The sequence below is a fragment of the Entelurus aequoreus genome, linkage group LG16 (assembly GCF_033978785.1).
Source record: "Entelurus aequoreus isolate RoL-2023_Sb linkage group LG16, RoL_Eaeq_v1.1, whole genome shotgun sequence".
NCBI lineage: Eukaryota > Metazoa > Chordata > Actinopteri > Syngnathiformes > Syngnathidae > Entelurus > Entelurus aequoreus.
In genome coordinates this window covers 18,573,171-18,593,170 of record NC_084746.1, presented here as the reverse complement: position 1 = coordinate 18,593,170, position 20,000 = coordinate 18,573,171, and the positions used below count along the sequence as shown (strand labels likewise).

The following is a 20,000-nucleotide window of genomic DNA, read 5'->3' as shown; positions in this document are numbered from 1 at the left end:
TTTTCTCTCATTACGCAGCCATACACCTTAGAGTCATATAACTTGGTATGTGACACATGCTAACTGTTTATATGTTAATATTAGCATGCTAACTTTTTGAGCTAATTTAAAAACAATAAATCTCTAATTCCACAGCCATACACCTTAGTCATATAACTTTGTATGTGACACATGCTAACTGTTAGCATGCTATTGTTAGCTTGCTAGCACGCTAAAATCAGCATGCTAACTTTTTGAGCTCATTTTACAACTGTTTACCCCAGAGTCATATAACTTGGCATGTGACACTTTGTAACTGTTAGCAGGCTAACGTTAGCATTAGCGTGCTAACTTTTTCCAGCTTTAGACTTTTTTTGGTATGTGACACATGCTGTTAGCATGTAAATGTGCTGTTAGCATGGCACCGTTAGCGTACTAGCAAGCTAATATTATCATGCTAACTTTTTACACTTTTTTTTCTACTTTCACAGGCATACATCTTACAGCCATATTACTTGGTATGTGAGACATGCTAACTGTTAGCATGCCAACGTTAGCACACATGCTAAGTGTTAGCATTTTAATGTTAGCATGCGAATGTTTTAGGCTAGCAGTTTAGCTCATTTTGCACGGTTACAACTAAAACTCACAGATTCACACATTTAAAGTTCGGCAGCTTTCGGCCAGAGGTCCAAAGCACAGATAGCAGGCCCATAAAAATGTATAGTTTATAATTATTAGGGATGTCCGATAATGGCTTTTTGCCGATATCCGATATTCCGATATTGTCCAACTCTTTAATTACAGATACCGATATCAACCGATATATGCAGTCGTGGAATTAACACATTATTATGCCTAATTTGGACAACCAGGTATGGTGAAGATAAGGTACTTTCAAAAAAAATTAATAAAATAAAATAAGATAAATTAAAAACATTTTCTTGAATAAAAAAGAAAGTAAAACAATATAAAAACAGTTACATAGAAACTAGTAATTAATGAAAATGAGTAAATTTAACTGTTAAAGGTTAGTGCTATTAGTGGACCAGCAGCACGCACAATCATGTGTGCTTACGGACTGTATCCCTTGCAGACTGTATTGATATATATTGATATATAATGTAGGAACCAGAATATTAATAACAGAAAGAAACAATCCTTTTGTGTGAATGAGTGTAAATGGGGGAGGGTTTTTTTGGGGGGTTGGTGCACTAATTGTAAGTGTATCTTGTGTTTTTTATGTTGATTTAATAAAAAAATAAAATAAATACATTTTTAAAAAACGATACCGATAATAAAAAAAACGATACCGATAATTTCCGATATTACGTTTTAACGCATTTATCGGCCGATAAATCTCTAATATCTAATAATTATCACACCAAATAATACATTGTGAGAATCGGTTTGAATCGAGACTTGATTCTGAATCGTCAGGAGCCCAAAGATTGACTGCCCTGACATGTAATACCAGTTTTGAGCCCTAGGGGCGCACACGGGTTAAATGACTGCCAATTCTTGCCCTCAGCTTTTAAGAAGAAGCCCCGAACGTCGCCTGGGAGCGGGAGAACGTGACGCCGAGGAGGTGAAAAAGCATTTATTCTTCCGGGTGAGCGACACACTCCACATTGCAAAGTTGTCCCGAGAAGCACTCGCTGATCTCCCTGTGGTGTGGCCCGCAGAACACGGACTGGGAAGGCCTGATGGCCAAGAAGGTCAAGCCGCCGTTCGTGCCGACCATCCAGGGCGCCAACGACGTCAGCAACTTCGACGACGAATTCACCTCAGAGGCGCCCATCCTGACGCCGCCCAGGGAGCCTCGGATGCTGAACTCTGGGGAGCAGAACCTGTTCACGGACTTCGATTACATCGCAGACTGGTGCTAGCTGCGCAAACATCTTTTTAAATCAACATGAAGAACTGTCCTTTTTTTTAAGGAGAAAACTCTTGTTGGAGGAACTGAAGGAGGAGGAATTGTGGCTCCTCCTGAACGCTGTCTGACCACTGAGAATGTTCTTGACAGGAAGCAACATCTTCTTTTACTTCATCTCTGTGCAGACCTCCTTTTTATTGCTTTCACTTTTCATCCGGTTCCTCCCTGAAAGTGGCACAAAGTGCTCAAACCACACAGGACTTCATCAACTCCTCCCCCTTTCTGTCCACTTGAACGTTTCCATCCAGCGGTAGGAGCCACACCACCTGTCCAAAACATTCATCTATGTTCTCATTTGACCCCACAATGACATGATTTCATTCAACAATAAATCCAACAGCAGATAGTTTTTCTTCGTGTTACCTCAGTGGACGCCGCTCCAAAGACAAGATCGGCGGCGAATGAAAGGAAAATGTGATCAAGCAGAAAATCCCGGAGACCCGAGCTGAATTGTTGGGAATCTTCTCTGAATGTCAATTTGCATGATTGATGTCAACTGATGAATCACTGCAGGGTATATTAAAAATATAAATATCATGTATGAACACTAATTTGATCAATGCATTTAGATCATTATCGACATTTCTCTTTGGAACTAGATTGTACAAAGTTGTTTTTTTACGCCTCGTTACCTGGACACAAACTTTCTAGATGGTACATCAACGATTCAAGTCACGACTGATGCTCTTCAAAGAAAAACTTATTTTTGCAGTCTTTGTTTGTTGCCTATCTTCAATGCACACATTAAACATGTCATAGTGGAATGTTATTGGACCCCTGACGTTCTATCATCTTGGTTATTAGTTTGGGGGGGGCGCTGTGGCCGTGCCAGCAACTTGGAGGATCCAGATTCGATTCCCGCTGCAGTCATCGCCGTTGTGTCCCTGGGCAAGACACTTGACCCACCTGCTGCCAGTGCCACCCACATTGGTTTACATCAGGGGTGTCCAAACTTTTTCTACTGAGGGCCGCATACGGAAAAATTAAAGCCTGCGGCGGCCATTTTGATAGTTTTCATTTTCAAATCATAACAAAATATATGGATTTTGGGTTTTTTTTACCTTAAGGGCTCCCGGGGACCATAAAGGGTCTAAGTCAGGGGTCGGCAACGTGCGGCTCAAGAGCCGCATGCGGCTCTTTAGCGCCGCCCTTGTGGCTCTCTGGAGCTTTTTCAACAATGTATGAAAAATCGAAAAAGATGAGTGGAAAAAAATATATTTTTTGTTTTAATATGGTTTCTGTAGGAGGACAAACATGACACAAACCTCCCTAATCGTTATAAAGCACACTGTATTAAACATGCTTCACTGATTCGAGTATTTGGCGAGCGCCGTTTTGTCCTACTAATTTTGGCGGTCCTTGAACTCATCGTAGTTTGTTTACATGTATAACTTTCTCCGACTTTCTAGGACGTGTTTTATGCCACTTCTTTTTCCGTCTCATTTTGTCCACCAAACTTTTAACGTTGTGCATAAATGCACAAAGGTGAGTTTTGTTGATGTTATTGACTTGTGTGGAGTGCTAATCAGACATATTTGGTCACTGCATGACTGCAAGCTAATCGATGCTAACATGCTATTTAGGCTAGCTATATGTACATATTGCATCATTATGCCTCATTTGTAGGTATATTTGAGGTAATTTTGCTTCTTTTAAGTCATCTTAATTCAATTTATATCTCATGACACACTATCTGTATGTAATATGGCTTTTCATTTTTTGCGGCTCCAGACAGATTTGTTTTTGTATTTTTGGTCAAATATGGCTCTTTCAACATTTTGGGTTGCCGACCCCTGGTGTAATTTATTATAATGTTAAAAACAAGTCTTTTTTTCTTCTTTTTTTTTCATTTAATGCTTACAGTAAATCTCTACAGTATATCAACTTCAGGTTGATATAAAATTTAAAAAACCAAAAAGGTTTTATGCCTTTTCTGTCAAGACAACTTTGTTTTTTATAATAAAACTGAAATATGCAGTATTTCCCCCACTGCCCAAAACATTCAGAAAGCAATGTTTGATGTGAAGTAATTAGAGCCTTAAAAAGATCAATAATGCAGGACACCATTGATATTAATTTATTGTTATTTTTGAGTAATCACAGTGAAAAGATAAATAAAATCCCATTAAATATATTTAGGATACAAAAGGTGCCCCACTCCAAGTGATACATTTGTATTAGTTTTTTTTTACTTTCAACACTTAAGTTACGAGATCAACTTCAGATATATCTGTCGATTTTACGTTTGAACTATTATTTTGTTTTATGCTCTTTTGTCAAAGAAAATGATGTTTTTGTATGGCAACCACACAATATACGCAATATTTTCCACATAAAACATTTTAAAGTGAAATAATTGGAGCCTTGAATAGGTCAATAATTCATTATAGCATTAATTATTATTATTTTAAGCAATGGCAAAAAAAGAAAAATAGACAAGAAAAAAAGCAGCCTGCATGGCAGCTTTGTGTCAACATTGCAACTTTTTGTAGTTAATGTTTATTTTTTATTTTTGCAATACCATTTCCAGAATGTGTGGCAATTAGCTGCGGGCCGCACTTTGGACACCCCTGGTTTAAATGGAACCTAATGGCTTTCACTATGTAAAGTGCTTTGAGTCACTAGAGAAAAGTGCTATATAAATATAATTCACTTCACTAGTTTGCCTTGAAATGTGTGTGACAAACTACAAACGTTTATGTTTTTCTGACAAAGGCTGAAAAAACACCCCAGGGGTGTCCAAACTATGGCCCGCCGGCATCATGAGTACAATATCTGGTCTACGGGTGGTGCTTCAAGATTAATTTGAAATATTTAACATTCTGATTGCTGCAAATCTGTCACCATCTTAAAGTTAAGTTAAAGTACCAATGATTGTCACACACACACACACACACACACACTAGGTGTGGTGAAATCTGTCCTCTGCGTTTGACCCATCCTTTTGTTCACCCCATGGGAGGTGAGGGGAGCAGTGAGCAGCAGCGGTGGCCGCGCCCGGGAATAATTTTTGGTGATTTAACCCCCAATTCCAACCCTTAATGCTGAGTGCCAAGCAGGGAGGTAATGGGTCCCATTTCTATAGTCTTTGGTATGACTCGGCCGGGGTTTGAACTCACAACCTACCGATCTCAGACACTAAGTAAATCAGGCGAATGACCACACACTGTTATTTGAAGTGTTAAGAGCACAACATTTGGCCCATTACAAACAACCTTTCCCACTCATGGTGCAAAAAAAATTCAGTCAACACACATGGTCACATAACACGACCTGCTCACTAAACTTTGTGGATCTTATAAAAAAAAACATACAATCACCATTAAAAAGTCAAAATGACACCCAATTACAATGCATGATGGGAAAATGCAAAACTCTTTACACTTATCCATGTTTGGTGCATTTTAGCTGCTTGATATTTCTGATTGATTATAAAACTTCAAGGATGTCGTCACGGAAGTAACCAACTTTCACATACTCTTACAAACCCCGTTTCCATATGAGTTGGGAAATTGTGTTAGATGTAAATATAAACGGAATACAATGATTTGCAAATCCTTTTAAACCCATATTCAATTGAATGCACTACAAAGACAAGATATTTGATGTTCAAACTCATAAACTTTATTTTTTTTTTGCAAATAACAATTAACTTAGAATTTCATGGCTGCAACACGTGCCAATGTAGTTGGGAAAGGGCATGTTCACCACTGTGTTACATGGCCTTTCCTTTTAACAACACTCAGTAAACGTTTGGGAACTGAGGAGACACATTTTTGAAGCTTCTCAGGTGGAATTCTTTCCCATTCTTGCTTGATGTACAGCTTAAGTTGTTCAACAGTCCGGGGGTCTCCATTGTGGTATTTTAGGCTTCATAATGAGCCACACATTTTCAATGGGACACAGGTCTGGACTACAGGCAGGCCAGTCTAGTACCCGCACTCTTTTACTATGAGGCCACGTTGATGTAACACGTGGCTTGGCATTGTCTTGCTGAAATAAGCAGGGGCGTCAATGGTAACATTGCTTGGATGGCAACATATGTTGCTCCAAGACCTGTATGTACCTTTCAGCATTAGTGGCGCCTTCACAGATGTGTAAGTTACCCATGTCTTGGGCACTAATACACCCCCATACCATCACAGATGCTGGCTTTTACACTTTGCGCCTATAACAATCCGGATGGTTCTTTTCCTCTTTGGTCCGGAGGACACGACGTCCACAGTTTTCAAAAACAATTTGAAATGTGCACTCATCAGACCACAGAACACTTTTCCACTTTGTATCAGTCCATCCTAGATGAGCTCAGGCCCAGCGAAGTCGACGGCGTTTCTGGGTGTTGTTGATAAACAGTTTTCGTCTTGCATAGGAGAGTTTTAACTTGCACTTACAGGTGTAGCGACCAACTGTAGTTACTGACAGTGGGTTTCTGAAGTGTTCCTGAGCCCATGTGGTGATATCCTTTACACACTGATGTGGCTTGTTGATGCAGTACAGCCTGAGGGATCGAAGGTCACGGGCTTAGCTGCTTACGTGCAGTGATTTCTCCAGATTCTCTGAACCCTTTGATGATATTACGGACCGTAGATGGTGAAATCCCTAAATTCCTTGCAATAGCTGGTTGAGAAAGGTTTTTCTTAAACTGTTCAACAATTTGCTCACGCATTTGTTGACAAAGTGGTGACCCTCGCCCCATCCTTGTTTGTGAATGACTGAGCATTTCATGGAATCTACTTTTATACCCAATCATGGCACCCACCTGTTCCTAATTTGCCTGTTCACCTGTGGGATGTTCCAAATAAGTGTTTGATGAGCATTCCTCAACTTTATCAGTATTTATTGCCACCTTTCCCAACTTCTTTATCACGTGTTGCTGGCATCAAATTCTAAAATTAATGATTATTTGCAACAAAATTTTTTTTTATCAGTTTGAACATCAAATATGTTGTCTTTGTAGCATATTCAACTGAATATGGGTTGAAAATGATTTGCAAATCATTGTATTCCGTTTATATTTACATCTAACACAATTTCCCAACTCATGTGGAAACAGGGTTTGTAATATCCAATGACATTACCGTATTTTTCGGAGTATAAGTCGCTCCGGAGTATAAGTCGCACCGGCCGAAAATGCATAATAAAGAAGGAAAAAACATAAGTCGCACTGGAGTATAAGTCGCATTTTTGGGGGAAATTTATTTGATAAAACCGAACACCAAGAATAGACATTTGAAAGGCAATTTAAAATAAAGAATAGTGAACAACAGGCTGAATAAGTGTACGTTATATGAGGCATAAATAACCAACTGAGAACGTGCCTGGTATGTTAACGTAACATATTATGGTAAGAGTCATTCAAATAACTATAACATATAGAACATGCTATACGTTTACCAAACAATCTGTCACTCCTAATCGCTAAATCTGATAAAATCTTATACGTCTAGTCTCTTACGTGAATGAGCTAAATAATATTTGATATTTTACGGTAATGTGTTAATAATTTCACACATAAGTCGCTCCTGAGTATAAGTCGCACACCCCCGGCCAAACTATGAAAAAAACTGCGACTTATAGTTTGAAAAATACGGTAATTATATATACATGTATGTACAGGCTGTATAGTGACTTTACATGCAGTCAGCCCCCATCCAATTTTTTTTAGCCCAATGCGGCTCCCCAAGTCAAAGTTTGGAGACCCCTGCTGTAGCCCAAATAAGAGGACCTGTTCTGCACTTATGGCGCTACTCATCCACTTCCTGCTGCCATTGAGGGTGGACACTGTCCATGGCAGCCGTCACCGTTATGGATGTCAAATGTTGGTACTGACAGTGAACTTTGAAAGATGCAGTGTGTGAAGAAGACGTGGCCCAAGAAGATAGAAAAGTGACCGTTTGTTTCCAATGAAAAGTTTTATTTTTAAATTACTTAATACAGTTCAAACAAACTAACAAAATAGAACAGCTCCTTTTTCTACAAAAGAATGTTTTATGTATACAAATATGAAAGCAGCCTAAAATTGCAAGCATCAGTTCTGTGCGTGTGTGTGTGTATACACACACACACACACACGCACGCACACACACACATACATAGAGTAGGTGAGGGTCCATTCATGATGACTGGAATGTGTGTCCATCTTTCTTGAGTGGGGGAGTGGGTGCCTCTCAAAGGCTTGAAATCTTAAGGGACAGGAAAAATTTTCCAAAACCAATAAAAAGATGGAAAAAAAAATCCAAAGAACAGCAGAAGTGCTGCTGAGTTTTCACAGGAGTGGAAGTTTGTCCACGGGTGTGTCGAATTTGAAGTCTGGAGGGAAAAGTTCGGCGGCACGAGGGTAGATGAGTCGATATGACTGTCGGATTGTAACGTCGGCGACGCCAGCGATGTCGCCGATTTCTGTGAAGGCACCAAGAGTGTTGACAAGTTGACCGATTAACGGAAAGGGTGTGCTCACTCACCCTTCTGGGTCTTCTTGTCTGCCGAGGCCTGGGAGGCCATGTAGATGGCGGCGGCGGCCACAGAGATGGGGCTCCTCCCGGGCACCAGGTCCAGCTCCACGGCCTTCATGGCGATGTAGGTGGCGGCCATCTGCACCTGCTTTGGCAAGCCCAGGTTGGAGCAGAAGCGGGACATGAAGTCTCCTGTGGTGATGAGGTCCACGCTGGTCTCCAGGGCCTTGAGGATCAGCTTGAAGCACCTGCCGATTTCCTTCTTGGAGATGCGGGACACGGCACAGATCTCTGCGGACACGTGAGCATGCAGACTTTACTGGTGATGTCAGTGAACACGTCGTGGCACCGTCAGCATCCTCGTGGTTGTTGACGTGCTCAAATCTTTTCACCAAGTTGTTGTTTTTACGAAGCTAATAAACACTATTTTGTATTTTAGTTTACATTTTAGTTACTGTGTTTATACAAGTTTATATTGTAGTTGTTAATGTGTTTATACAAGTTTACATTTTAATTGTTCATGTGTTTATAAAAGTTTACATTTTAGTTGTAAATATGTTTTTACAAGTTTACAATTTAGTTAATGTGTTTATGCAAGTTTACATTTTAGTTGTTCATGTGTTTATACAAGTTTATATTGTAGTTGTTAATGTGTTTATACAAGTTTACATTTTAGTGAATGTTTTTACAAGTTTACATTTTAGTTGTTCATGTGTTTATACAAGTTTATATTGTAGTTGTTAATGTGTTTATACAAGTTTATATTGTAGTTGTTAATGTGTTTATACAAGTTTATAATGTAGTTGTTAATGTGTTTATACAAGTTTATATTGTAGTTGTTAATGTGTTTATACAAGTTTATAATGTAGTTGTTAATGTGTTTATACAAGTTTATAATGTAGTTGTTAATGTGTTTATACAAGTTTATATTGTAGTTGTTAATGTGTTTATACAAGTTTATATTGTAGTTGTTCATGTGTTTATACAAGTTTATATTGTAGTTGTTAATGTGTTTATACAAGTTTATATTGTAGTTGTTAATGTGTTTATACAAGTTTATAATGTAGTTGTTAATGTGTTTATACAAGTTTATATTGTAGTTGTTAATGTGTTTATACAAGTTTATATTGTAGTTGTTAATGTGTTTATACAAGTTTATAATGTAGTTGTTAATGTGTTTATACAAGTTTATATTGTAGTTGTTAATGTGTTTATACAAGTTTATATTGTAGTTAATGTGTTTATACAAGTTTATATTGTAGTTGTTAGTGTTTATACAAGTTTACATTTTAGTTGTAAATATGTTTTTACAAGTTTACATTTTAGTTAATGTCTTTATACAAGTTTACATTTTAGTTGTTCATGTGTTTATACAAGTTTACAATTTAGTTGTTCATGTGTTTATACAAGTTTATATTGTAGTTGTTAATGTGTTTATACAAGTTTATATTGTAGTTGTTAATGTGTTTATACAAGTTTACATTTTAGTTGTAATATGTTTTTACAAGTTTACATTTTAGTTGTAATATGTTTTTACAAGTTTACATTTTAGTTAATGTGTTTATACAAGTTTACATTTTAGTTCATGTGTTTATACAATTTACATTTTAGTTGTTCATGTGTTTATACAAGTTTACATTTTGTGTGACTGTTTCGTTGCCAACGTGAGTGTGGAAGTCTCCAGTAAAACAAGGGAATCACTAGAAGGAGCACTCTCCAGTACTCCCTCTCGGGACTCCAAAAAGGGCGGGTACTCTGAACTGATGTTTTGTGCGCAAGCACCTGGAGGCGGAGAGAAGCTACCCTTTCGTCCACCGGGTTTAAGTCTCTGCAGGCTCTGAGCCGCGGGACAACAAGTATAGCCACCCCCGCCCGTCACCTCTCACTGCTGGCAATGCCAGAGTGGAAGAAAGTCCAGCCCCTATCGAGAGGACTGGTTCCAGAGTCCTTGCTGTGCGTCGAAATAAGACCGACTAGATCCAAATGGAACTTCTCTACCTAGTGCACCAGCTCAGGCTCCTTTCCCTCCCAGCGAGGTGACGTCCACGTTCCAAGAGTTAGCTTCTGGAGCCGAGGATCGGACTGTCTTCGACTGCCGCCCAACTCACAGAGCACCCGACTTCTATGCCCCCTTCTATGGGTGGTGAGCCCATTGGGGGAGGCAGAGAGAGAGAGATGGAGCCCCGCCTCCAGAGGGGGGCCCCGGTGATTCGCGTCCGGGCGAGGGAAACTTTGGTCCTCGATTGTTTGTATTCATAGAAGTCTTTGAGCTGCTCTTTGTCTGGTCCCTCACCTAGGACCTCTTTGTCATGGCAGACCCTACCAGGGGCATAGAAGCCCTGGACAACATAGCTCCTTGGATCATTGGGACCACCACGCAAGGTATCACCTCAGGAAGGAGGAAAATATGATTCCAAAGCTAAATGTCCCGTTGTAGTAATATTCAAATTGGATGGGCATTATACGCCCATCAATGCGGTGATCAAGTGATGGCAACAAAAAAACCGTCTGACCACGTTTTTTTAACTTGGAAAAATAGCACTTTAAGATGTTCGATATTTATTTAATTTTTAGTAGAGACGTCCGATATCGGACTGCCGATATCGGCCGATAAATGCTTTAAAATTTAATATCAGAAATTATCTGTATCGGTTTCAAAAAGTAAAATGTATGACCTTTTAAATCGCCGCTGTACGGAGTGGTACACGGACGTAGGGAGAAGTACAGAGCAGTTGTGTCTCCCAGTCATACTTGCCAACCCTCCCGATATTCCCGGGAGACTCCCGAATTTCAGTGCCCCTCCCGAAAATCTCCCGGGGCAACCATTCTCCCGAATTTTTCCCGATTTCCACCCAGACAACAATATTGGGGGCGTGCCTTAAAGGCACTGCCTTTGCGTGCCGGCCCAATCACATAATATCTACGGCTTTTCACACACACAAGTGAATGCAAGGCATACTTGGTCAACAGGCATACAGGTCACACTGAGGGTTGCCGTACAAACAACTTTAACACTGTTACAAATATGTGCCACACTGTGAACCCACACCAAACAAGAATGACAAACACATTTCGGGAGAACATCCGCACCGTAACACAACATAAACACAACAGAACAAATCCCAGAACCCCTTGCAGCACTAACTCCCAAAATTGTCCCAAATTCCAAGCTGCTGTTTTGAGGCATGTTAAAAAATATAATGCACTTTGTGACTTCAATAATAAATATGGCAGTGCCATGTTGGCATTTTTTCCATAACTTGAGTTGATTTATTTTGGAAAACCTTGTTACATTGTTTAATCCAGCGGGGCATCACAACAAAATTAGGCATAATAATGTGTTAATTCCACGACTGTATATATCGGTATCGGTAATTAAGAGTTGGACAATATCGGAATATCGGATATCGGAAAAAAGCCATTATCGGACATCTCTACTAATCAGCCTTAACGAAGCATGTCGCCAATGATAATGCATTTTGGAGTGGAGTAGCCTGATGTTGTACAGAGCAATAACCATGTCAGTGTGTTGACTGTATTGGGATATCAGTGTTACAAAACAGGTGCTGACCTTTAAAGGTCCTCGGGACACCCTCCTGTCTGCAGGCGATGTAGAGACAAGCCGATGCGATGGCGTCATTTGCTCGCCCTTTCAGGCTCTTCTGTTCATAAACTTGCTTGAAAAGGTTATTGGTTCTATCCTGCGAGGCAAAGACAAGAACACAAAGTGAGATGGTCAGGCGTCCTTCTGGCGCTGTGGGCGGTGGACACGTACGATGATGTTCCTGGGCAGGTTGATGCGGTCCGCCATGGTGGTGATTTCCTTGAAGGCGTTCAGCATGGCCCGGTCGGAGCTGCTCATGGTGCGACGGTTCTGGTACTTGGAGTTGCCAAACTCATCGAAACTAGCAGCACCTGTGCCCTGTGGTGGACGTCACTTCTGATTAAGTAGAACACGAGGAGAGATGTCAACTCACCTTGCTGATCATGGTGGTGAGGTCTCCTCCATTCAGCAGCGTGTTCTGAGCGTCTCCCACTCTGGACGGGTCTTTGAGGGCTTTCTCGTTGGAGAACGTCCTCCACTCTGAGCCAACGTCAATCACTCGATCACCTGGACAGGTAACAGGAGACCAATTATGACCATGTCGTTCCCAAACCACATATCCAAAATTTGTAGAAAGGTTTTACAGACGTGAGCTTGTATGAAAAGGAAGAATTCCTGTACAAGTGAACGTGAACACAAAAGCTACTCATCATTTACGTGCAAAGCCCTCCTCCAAGCCAAGACGCTGAGAGGTGAACGTTCAAACCCATTTCTCTGTTTAATAAGATGATTGCTAGTTTCTTTCTTTCTTTTTTTCTTTTAGTTTATTTCGAACATGAACACATTTACATCATAATACATCACACAATTTCATATCATTTAATTTACATCATGCCCGAAAAGGAGTAGTAAGAAGCAAAGCTTATTTAATCCTACCCCTTTCCCACTTCAAAGCGTTTACAATTATATAAAATCATTTACTGACCTTTTTATATAATAAAATAACATCTATGAATTTGACAGAGATGTCTTCTTTCACACCTCCCTCAACCCAATGCAGGGTTTCCCACACATTCATTTATTTGTGGCGGCCCGCCACAAATGAATTACGTCCGCCACAAATAAAAATAAAAATAAATTTTTTTTAAAAATAAAAAATACAATTATTTTTTTTTGTCCTCTCCAGCTTCTCAGGCAAATCATATAGTTGATGTAGATGCCCATATCGGCTGTTCAGATTTACTTTACAAAAGAGAAGTGTAGGATACTTCTCTTGTTGCCTTATTTGTATTTGACTTTATTAAATGTATTTATATTAGAAACACAACGTGTGTATATAACAAAGGGTGCAAAGTCTGCAGGCAGTAGGAAACACATGGTTAAGTGTAGGGAGTAAAACTGATGGCAGTCTAAAGTTCAAGATTTTTGGAGCTCTTTGTTCAGTGGATCAGATGTTTGATGAAGCTCTGTGTCTATCTACCACCACTACTGTTTTCTGTTTATTTGTTACTGACTGTGGCAGGACACCTCTGCCTCTGTTTCACTTTATGTTGCTGGTAAATAATATGGTTGTAGTAGTAGGCTAAAGTTAAATTATTTAGTATGCACTAATTAAAGGGGCAGAGCTTTGAGACATTTTAGCTTTTATAAGATATATTTTTTGTAAGAACCACAATTAATAAATATATTTCAGTGAATAACTTATTGTTCAAATTTGTATATAAATATGTACATAATAAAGTGTTGTAATTATATTGTAAAATGGATGGATGGATGGATGGATGGATGGACGTTTAAAACAAAACTGTTATTATTAATTAGTAAGTATACATTTCTTGAGCCTTTTTAGAGAAAATCAAATCATTGTAGTAAATTATGCAAATTACTCGATGTCATGGTGACCACGCCCATAGCCATGCCCATAGTCACGCCCCCACCGCCACAGGTATCTTGGCAGTTTATGGGAAACACTGCAATGGTACTTCCTGTCCAGGAATTGGACACCAAAGAAACACATCTCTTCTTTTTGAGATGCCAATCAACTACTGAGAGTAGGAGACATGTTGCAAAGTATACTCACTCACCTACTACCAGGCCACATTCAGGGCAGATCATGTCCCCTGCACGGTAGTCCTCCACCAAGATGGCATCGGGGTGGTTGGGACACTGAACTCTGGGCAGAGTCAACCCATCTCCACTACAAAAACAAAAAGTACTAGGTGAGGTAAACGCGCTTGGATGAGCTACTCATCCTTTTTAGAAAAACTCCATCAAAATAGCAAACCACAATTATGCTTTGTAACTTGGGAGGGATTACAAATATAATGTTGACATCTTGGTGATCTGCAAGGTTCACAGTCAGGATATCTGTGTTTGAATCTCTGTGGGAACATCTCATGTGGAGTTTGCATGTTCTCTCCCGCTGACCTTGTGTGGGTTTTTTTCCTCCCACATCCCCAAAAACATGCATGTTATGCTAACCGGGGACTCTAAATTGTCCATAAGTGTGAATATGAGTGGTATAAACTATCGATATAGTGAACTATCGCAATATTTAACCTTATGACACAGTTATTATGCTATCATTAGGCCTATGCTGATAATCAATAAATTAATCAAACAATAAATGAACTCTCTTTTGAGTCATACACACTATTGGTTTCTGTGGGCAGAGGCGGGACCGCTAGCTTACGCAGACATAATGCATGGACAGAGCCTACCTAGCTGGTTGCTACTCACTAGTGAGAAGCACCGCAGATTACAAAAATTAGGGGAAAAAAATATGTCTGTAAAGCCAAAGTGCCGATGTGGGAATATCATCACGAGGGAGCAAGATGAGTCCATCAACATGGACGAAGGCGTAAGTATCAGGGGTTCCCCTACATTTAATTGATTGTGTCGCTGAGCCAGGGCAAAATAAAGACCGCCACACCTTAAAAAAGTGTGTCTTTTACGTGACAACACATTGAAGTCATACATTGCATGAATGGATATATTAGTATCCTGTAATTTACGCACTATGGATTAGCGATGCACCAAAAATTCGGTCACCAAAATCCACTGATTTTAAGTAAGTAAGATGCTCGGCTTACAATCGCGTGTTACAAACATTCTGGCAGAATGTCTGCATGATGGACATACTTGTATATATCCGAGGTAAAACCGGGAACAGCGATCTAAAAAATGTGCGAATATTAAGAGGACAGTGATGCTCTTGAAAGGAGACAAATTACGTGGCTCGGCTGCGTTGCGCTAACTTTTGGCTCTGGCAGCTGACTATTTGGCCATCGAAGTCAATCCTTGTCCAAAAGTTACGGATCTGACTTGCAGACTTCTCTTACTAGCCTTGTTCTAACATGCCTGAGGCCTTTCACCTTGGAGACTTGCTGTAAGGAAATGCCGATTGCTCTGAGACTGCAAGGGAAGGTCTATAGAGGCATAACAAATATATAAGTTAATACTAATTACTGATAAAGATTTGTTTTTAAATGTATGTACAACTTTTTTATTTTTATTTTAAAGAAAATATAGGCATCCTCCATGATTATGCCAATTATATAGTGATGTCACATTAACCACGCCCCCACCGCTGCAACTATATTGGCAAGCTGGGGGAACCTCAAGTATGCCCAATTTGCTTTTCCCAACTGGTAAAACACTGCACTTCAAAATGTTCAAAATGTATTTAAGTTCACTTTTTGCTAACAGAGAGTCAAATTTATTTTTATCGTTAGGATAATTGAAAAATATTGACCTTCCTATTACAATGGCAAACAATACTAATGAGAAATCTTGTTTAGTTTGTGTTTTAAAGGAATACTTACATTATTATTATTATAATTACATAACAAAATTTAGTGCTTAAAGAGGAGCTGCACTTTTTGGGGAATTTTGCCTACAATATTATGCATTGTAGGCAAAATTCCCCAAGAACACATGTTTTAATGCATTCAAACTCGTAGATAAACGTAAATAAAAGTTTGCTTATAATGGCTTGAATGGGAGTCATGATGTCATTGCGTCTAATCCGAACATAAAACCCAACAAATAATCATCCTAAAGTATTAGCGATATTGTTTTATTAAGCACTAACTTCACGGACCTACATTTGTTATCCACCGGGGCTAATCGCTGCATATAGTGTGCCAATATGGCGGACTCAAACAGAGTAACACAAATGTGATTTTTTTTCCTATTCAAACTATAAATATTTGTTTACAATTACTTGAGTGAAAATGGATGTTGTGTTTTCTCAATGTGTAGAAAATAGTGTAACTGTAAAATAAATAAGTGCTACAAGCGTGTCATTATTATCTACACTATTGTTGTTTATGTTTCACTCCTATTGCAGCTTCACTAGATGACCGCGAGCCATGTAGTGCATCCCGGATCGTATCGTAAAGGTCGATGGCGTACCCCATATCACACCCAAAGTCCGCTGGAATAGACTAAGCTTGCTCGTTGAGGACAAGTGGTATTGAAAACGGATAGATGACATCACCACAGACTAGTTTCCTTTCTGCTGTTTGCTGGATGGATCTATAACGTGACCTCATACAGCAGCATCTGAACAGTTATATAGTGTTAAGGGTGCTTTAGTTCACAAATCAGTTTCAAGAATTACATTTAATCTAAAAAAAAAAGCACTTGTATGTTAAATATTAGGGTTGTAACAATTGCTTGATACATCGATGTATATTCCTAAATTTCGGCAAGTTTGCCTTCAAAAAGATAGGTATCGACCCAAGATTGTTTTAAAGGGGAATTGATCGATTTTATCGATACTAGAAAACAAAAATGGCGGATAACTATGGTGGTCGAGAAAGGTCATAAACACAAATACCACAAGACAAGAGTGTAATATCTTTGATATGTCTGTATGTCTTTAAGAGGTGGTGCTCTTGTGTGTGACGTGAGCGAGTGCAACAGAGTGAGCAAAGAAGTGTCTACACATGATCTGTGGCCTTTTGTTTACGTGTGTTTTGACTCCCTGAGTTTTCTACGGCTTGTTAATAAAGCATCTGAGAGTGTCTCTCCAACTGTGTCTCTACTTCTCCACTGCTAGATATTACAATATCATAACTTTCAGCGACAGCACTAATGCAAAAGCCACAACAAAGACAAACGACACAACAAAATGATTAAGCGCAACTTTAAACTACAGAAGACGCGACCGACAAGGCGAAAGTGCGGTGACGCACCGACTTCAAAAACACAAGGTAAAGTCATTTCATGAGGAATAAATAAATAAATACAAAGGAGGCTATGGAAACTAAGACACGAGGGACCAAGACCATCAACCGGGATGAGGGGGCATACATGCGTCTGCACACCTGGCACGTTGTCTGTCAACGGCGACCACAGGGCAGAGAACAGTTACTGTATGCCATTTTTTAAGCAGGTAAATTTACTGTTAAAATGTTGGTTAGTGTATTTTATTGATATTTGTTAATTCAACCTAGAGTGTTGGTTGCTCTTTATTCAAACAAGATGTCACTGCATTGGCCATTAAAGGCCTACTGAAACCCACTACTACCGACCACGCAGTCTGATAGTTTATATATCAATGATGAAATCTTAACATTATAACACATGCCAATACGGCCGGGTTAACTTATAAAGTGACATTTTAAATTTGCCGCTAAACTTCCGGTTCGAAACGCCTCTGAGGATGACGTATGCGCGTGACGTAGACCGGCGAACACGGGTATGCCTTCCACATTGAAGCCAATGCGAAAAAGCTCTGTTTTCATTTCATAATTCCACAGTATTCTGGACATCTGTGTTCGTGAATCTGTTTCAATCATGTTCATTGCATTATAGAGAAGGAAGCTGAGCAAGCAAAGAAGAAAGTTGTCCTTCACTTGCACTTTACTCATCCACAAATCTTTCATCCTCGCTCAAATTAATGGGGAAATTGTCGCTTTCTCGGTCCGAATCTCTCTCACTTCATGCGGCCATCATTGTAAACAATAGGGAACTTTGCGTATATGTTCAACTGACTACGTCACGCTACTTCCGGTAGGGGCAAGCCTTTTTTTTATCAGATACCAAAAGTTGCAATCTTTATCGTCGTTGTTCTATACTAAATCCTTTCAGCAAAAATATGGCAATATCGCGAAATGATCAAGTATGACACATAGAATAGATCTGCTATCCCCGTTTAAATTAAAAAAAATCATTTCAGTAGGCCTTTAATTGTTGTAAACTTGCTAGTTTGTATCCATAATTCATTTATAAATTATTCGCTAACAAGAAATACCCGGAATATACGAAACTTCACATTAAGTATCTAGTATTTATTTCACACTGCTTGATATGTTTTGCTAAAAAGTTACTGAATGGATGCTTAAGTCATTGAATCGTTTAGGATCGAATCCAAGGCTGAAACGACGCGTCGACGTAGTCGACGTCATCGGTTACGTAAATACGTCGACGCCGTTTTTGTGCGTCGACGCGTCGCATATTTACGTCACACTACCGTCATGGCGAAGCGCAAAGCAGATGATCAAAGCAGAAGATGCGAGCGGTGCGAGCGAGGGGGAAAAAGCACGCCAAAAGTCGTCAAAAGTGTGGGAGTATTTCAATAAACGGCCTAATAATGTTGTTGTATGCACGCTGTGTCGAGCGGAAATGGCCTATCATAGCAGCACAACGGCTATGAACGAACATTTGAAAAGAAAACCATCAACCATCAACTAGTCAATCGTCCGCGCGAGTATACGTTGTCATCATTACACAAAAACATGAATGTGTCATTTGTATCTGCTAGGGGTGTAACGGTACGTGTTTTGTATTGAACCGTTTCGGTACGGGGCTTTCGGTTCGGTACGGGGGTGTACCGAACGAGTTTCTAAGCTAAAGTGTTAACAAGCTGCTTTGCTCCTTCTGCCTCTGTCTCTGCACGCAGCATTGTCCCACCCACACAACCATCTGATTGGTACACAGAAAGCATTATCAGCCAATCAGCAGTGCGTATTCAGAGCGTTACCAGCCAATCAGCAGTGCGTATTCAGAGCGCATGTAGTCAGCGCTTCAGCGTGGAGCAGATAGGTGTTTAGCAGGTGAGCATCAGGCAGCGGACTCTCCCCAAATGATAATAAACACCTCCCAGTCAACTACTAGTAACATCACTATGAGCCCGTTGACCTTCTAGGAATATGAACTGGAGCTCAGCTCACTCGCAGTCCTGGCTTGAGGTGAAGGCTAATTACCTTTTAGTTCCAGCCACATCGACCCCTTCTGAGCGCCTATTTTCAGCTGCTGGGAATATTGTAAACAAGAAAAGAACCAGAGCATGTACACATGCTAACCTTTCTTCATTACAACTGTTAGTCACTCACTGGAATGAGTAGAATTGGTTATTGTGTACTGTGTTGGACTGGATGTTTATTTTGCACATTTTAAAAGCAATACTTAATGTTTACAGTGCTCCAGAATATTTAGATTGGCACTTTTTTGTATTGGATGTTTATCTTTATTTTTGCACATTTTAGCAAATAAGCAATACTTTCACTTGTGTTGAAATGTTTACACTGTTGTTACAGAATATTTCGTTTTGCACTTTTTTGTATTGGATGTTTATCTTTATTTTTGCACATTTTAAAGCAAAATAAGCAACACTTTTACTTTTGAAATGCTTATACTATTGCAGAATATTAAGATTTGCACTGGATGTTGACTTTTATATTTGCACAGTAAAAAGCAAATAAGCTACCTTTAATTTTGTTAAATGTCAAAAGTTTTAAATATTTACATTGTTACAGAATATTTAGTCATGTTGTTGTCAATGTTGACTGAGTGGCCATACTTCTTTTTTTTTGTAAATAAAAGCCATGCCTTTTGAAAAAACTGGCCTACATTTATTTTTTCATCTTCATTTTGAATAAAAAAATAATCGGTAAAAGGAAAAATAATCAATAGACTAATCGAAAAAATAATCTATAGATTAACCGATAGAAAAATAATCGTTAGCTGCAGCCTTAATCGAATCTTTTAAAAAAATAAATTGATAGTTCCTGAATTGTACCGGCAACCACATATAGCGGTTAGAGTGTCCGCCCTGAGGTCGGTAGGTCGTGAGTTCAGG

General features: G+C 39.4%; 2 protein-coding genes across 4 annotated transcripts in view; one reads left to right on the top strand and one right to left on the bottom strand.

Annotated features, from left to right (window-relative positions):
* The window catches only part of pkn2a (protein kinase N2a), a 102,741-nt gene extending 100,057 nt beyond the window's left edge, over window positions 1-2,684 (top strand). For all 3 annotated transcript variants that reach the window (XM_062022297.1, XM_062022296.1, XM_062022298.1), the window contains 2 exons: window positions 1,511-1,591; window positions 1,665-2,684. In XM_062022297.1, coding sequence (XP_061878281.1) covers window positions 1,511-1,591; window positions 1,665-1,868 — 285 coding nt within the window. In that variant the 3' untranslated portion in view covers window positions 1,869-2,684. The remainder of the gene's footprint in view (window positions 1-1,510; window positions 1,592-1,664) is intronic.
* A 5,130-nt stretch (window positions 2,685-7,814) lies between these two features.
* Window positions 7,815-20,000, bottom strand: part of gtf2b (general transcription factor IIB) — a 14,105-nt gene continuing 1,919 nt past the window's right edge. Inside the window, exons 2-7 of the mRNA XM_062022295.1 lie at window positions 13,996-14,108; window positions 12,345-12,478; window positions 12,143-12,289; window positions 11,939-12,068; window positions 8,377-8,658; window positions 7,815-8,314 (exon numbers count right to left, since the gene is read on the bottom strand). Of these exons, the coding sequence (XP_061878279.1) occupies window positions 8,181-8,314; window positions 8,377-8,658; window positions 11,939-12,068; window positions 12,143-12,289; window positions 12,345-12,478; window positions 13,996-14,108 (940 nt within the window). The 3' untranslated portion in view covers window positions 7,815-8,180. The remainder of the gene's footprint in view (window positions 8,315-8,376; window positions 8,659-11,938; window positions 12,069-12,142; window positions 12,290-12,344; window positions 12,479-13,995; window positions 14,109-20,000) is intronic.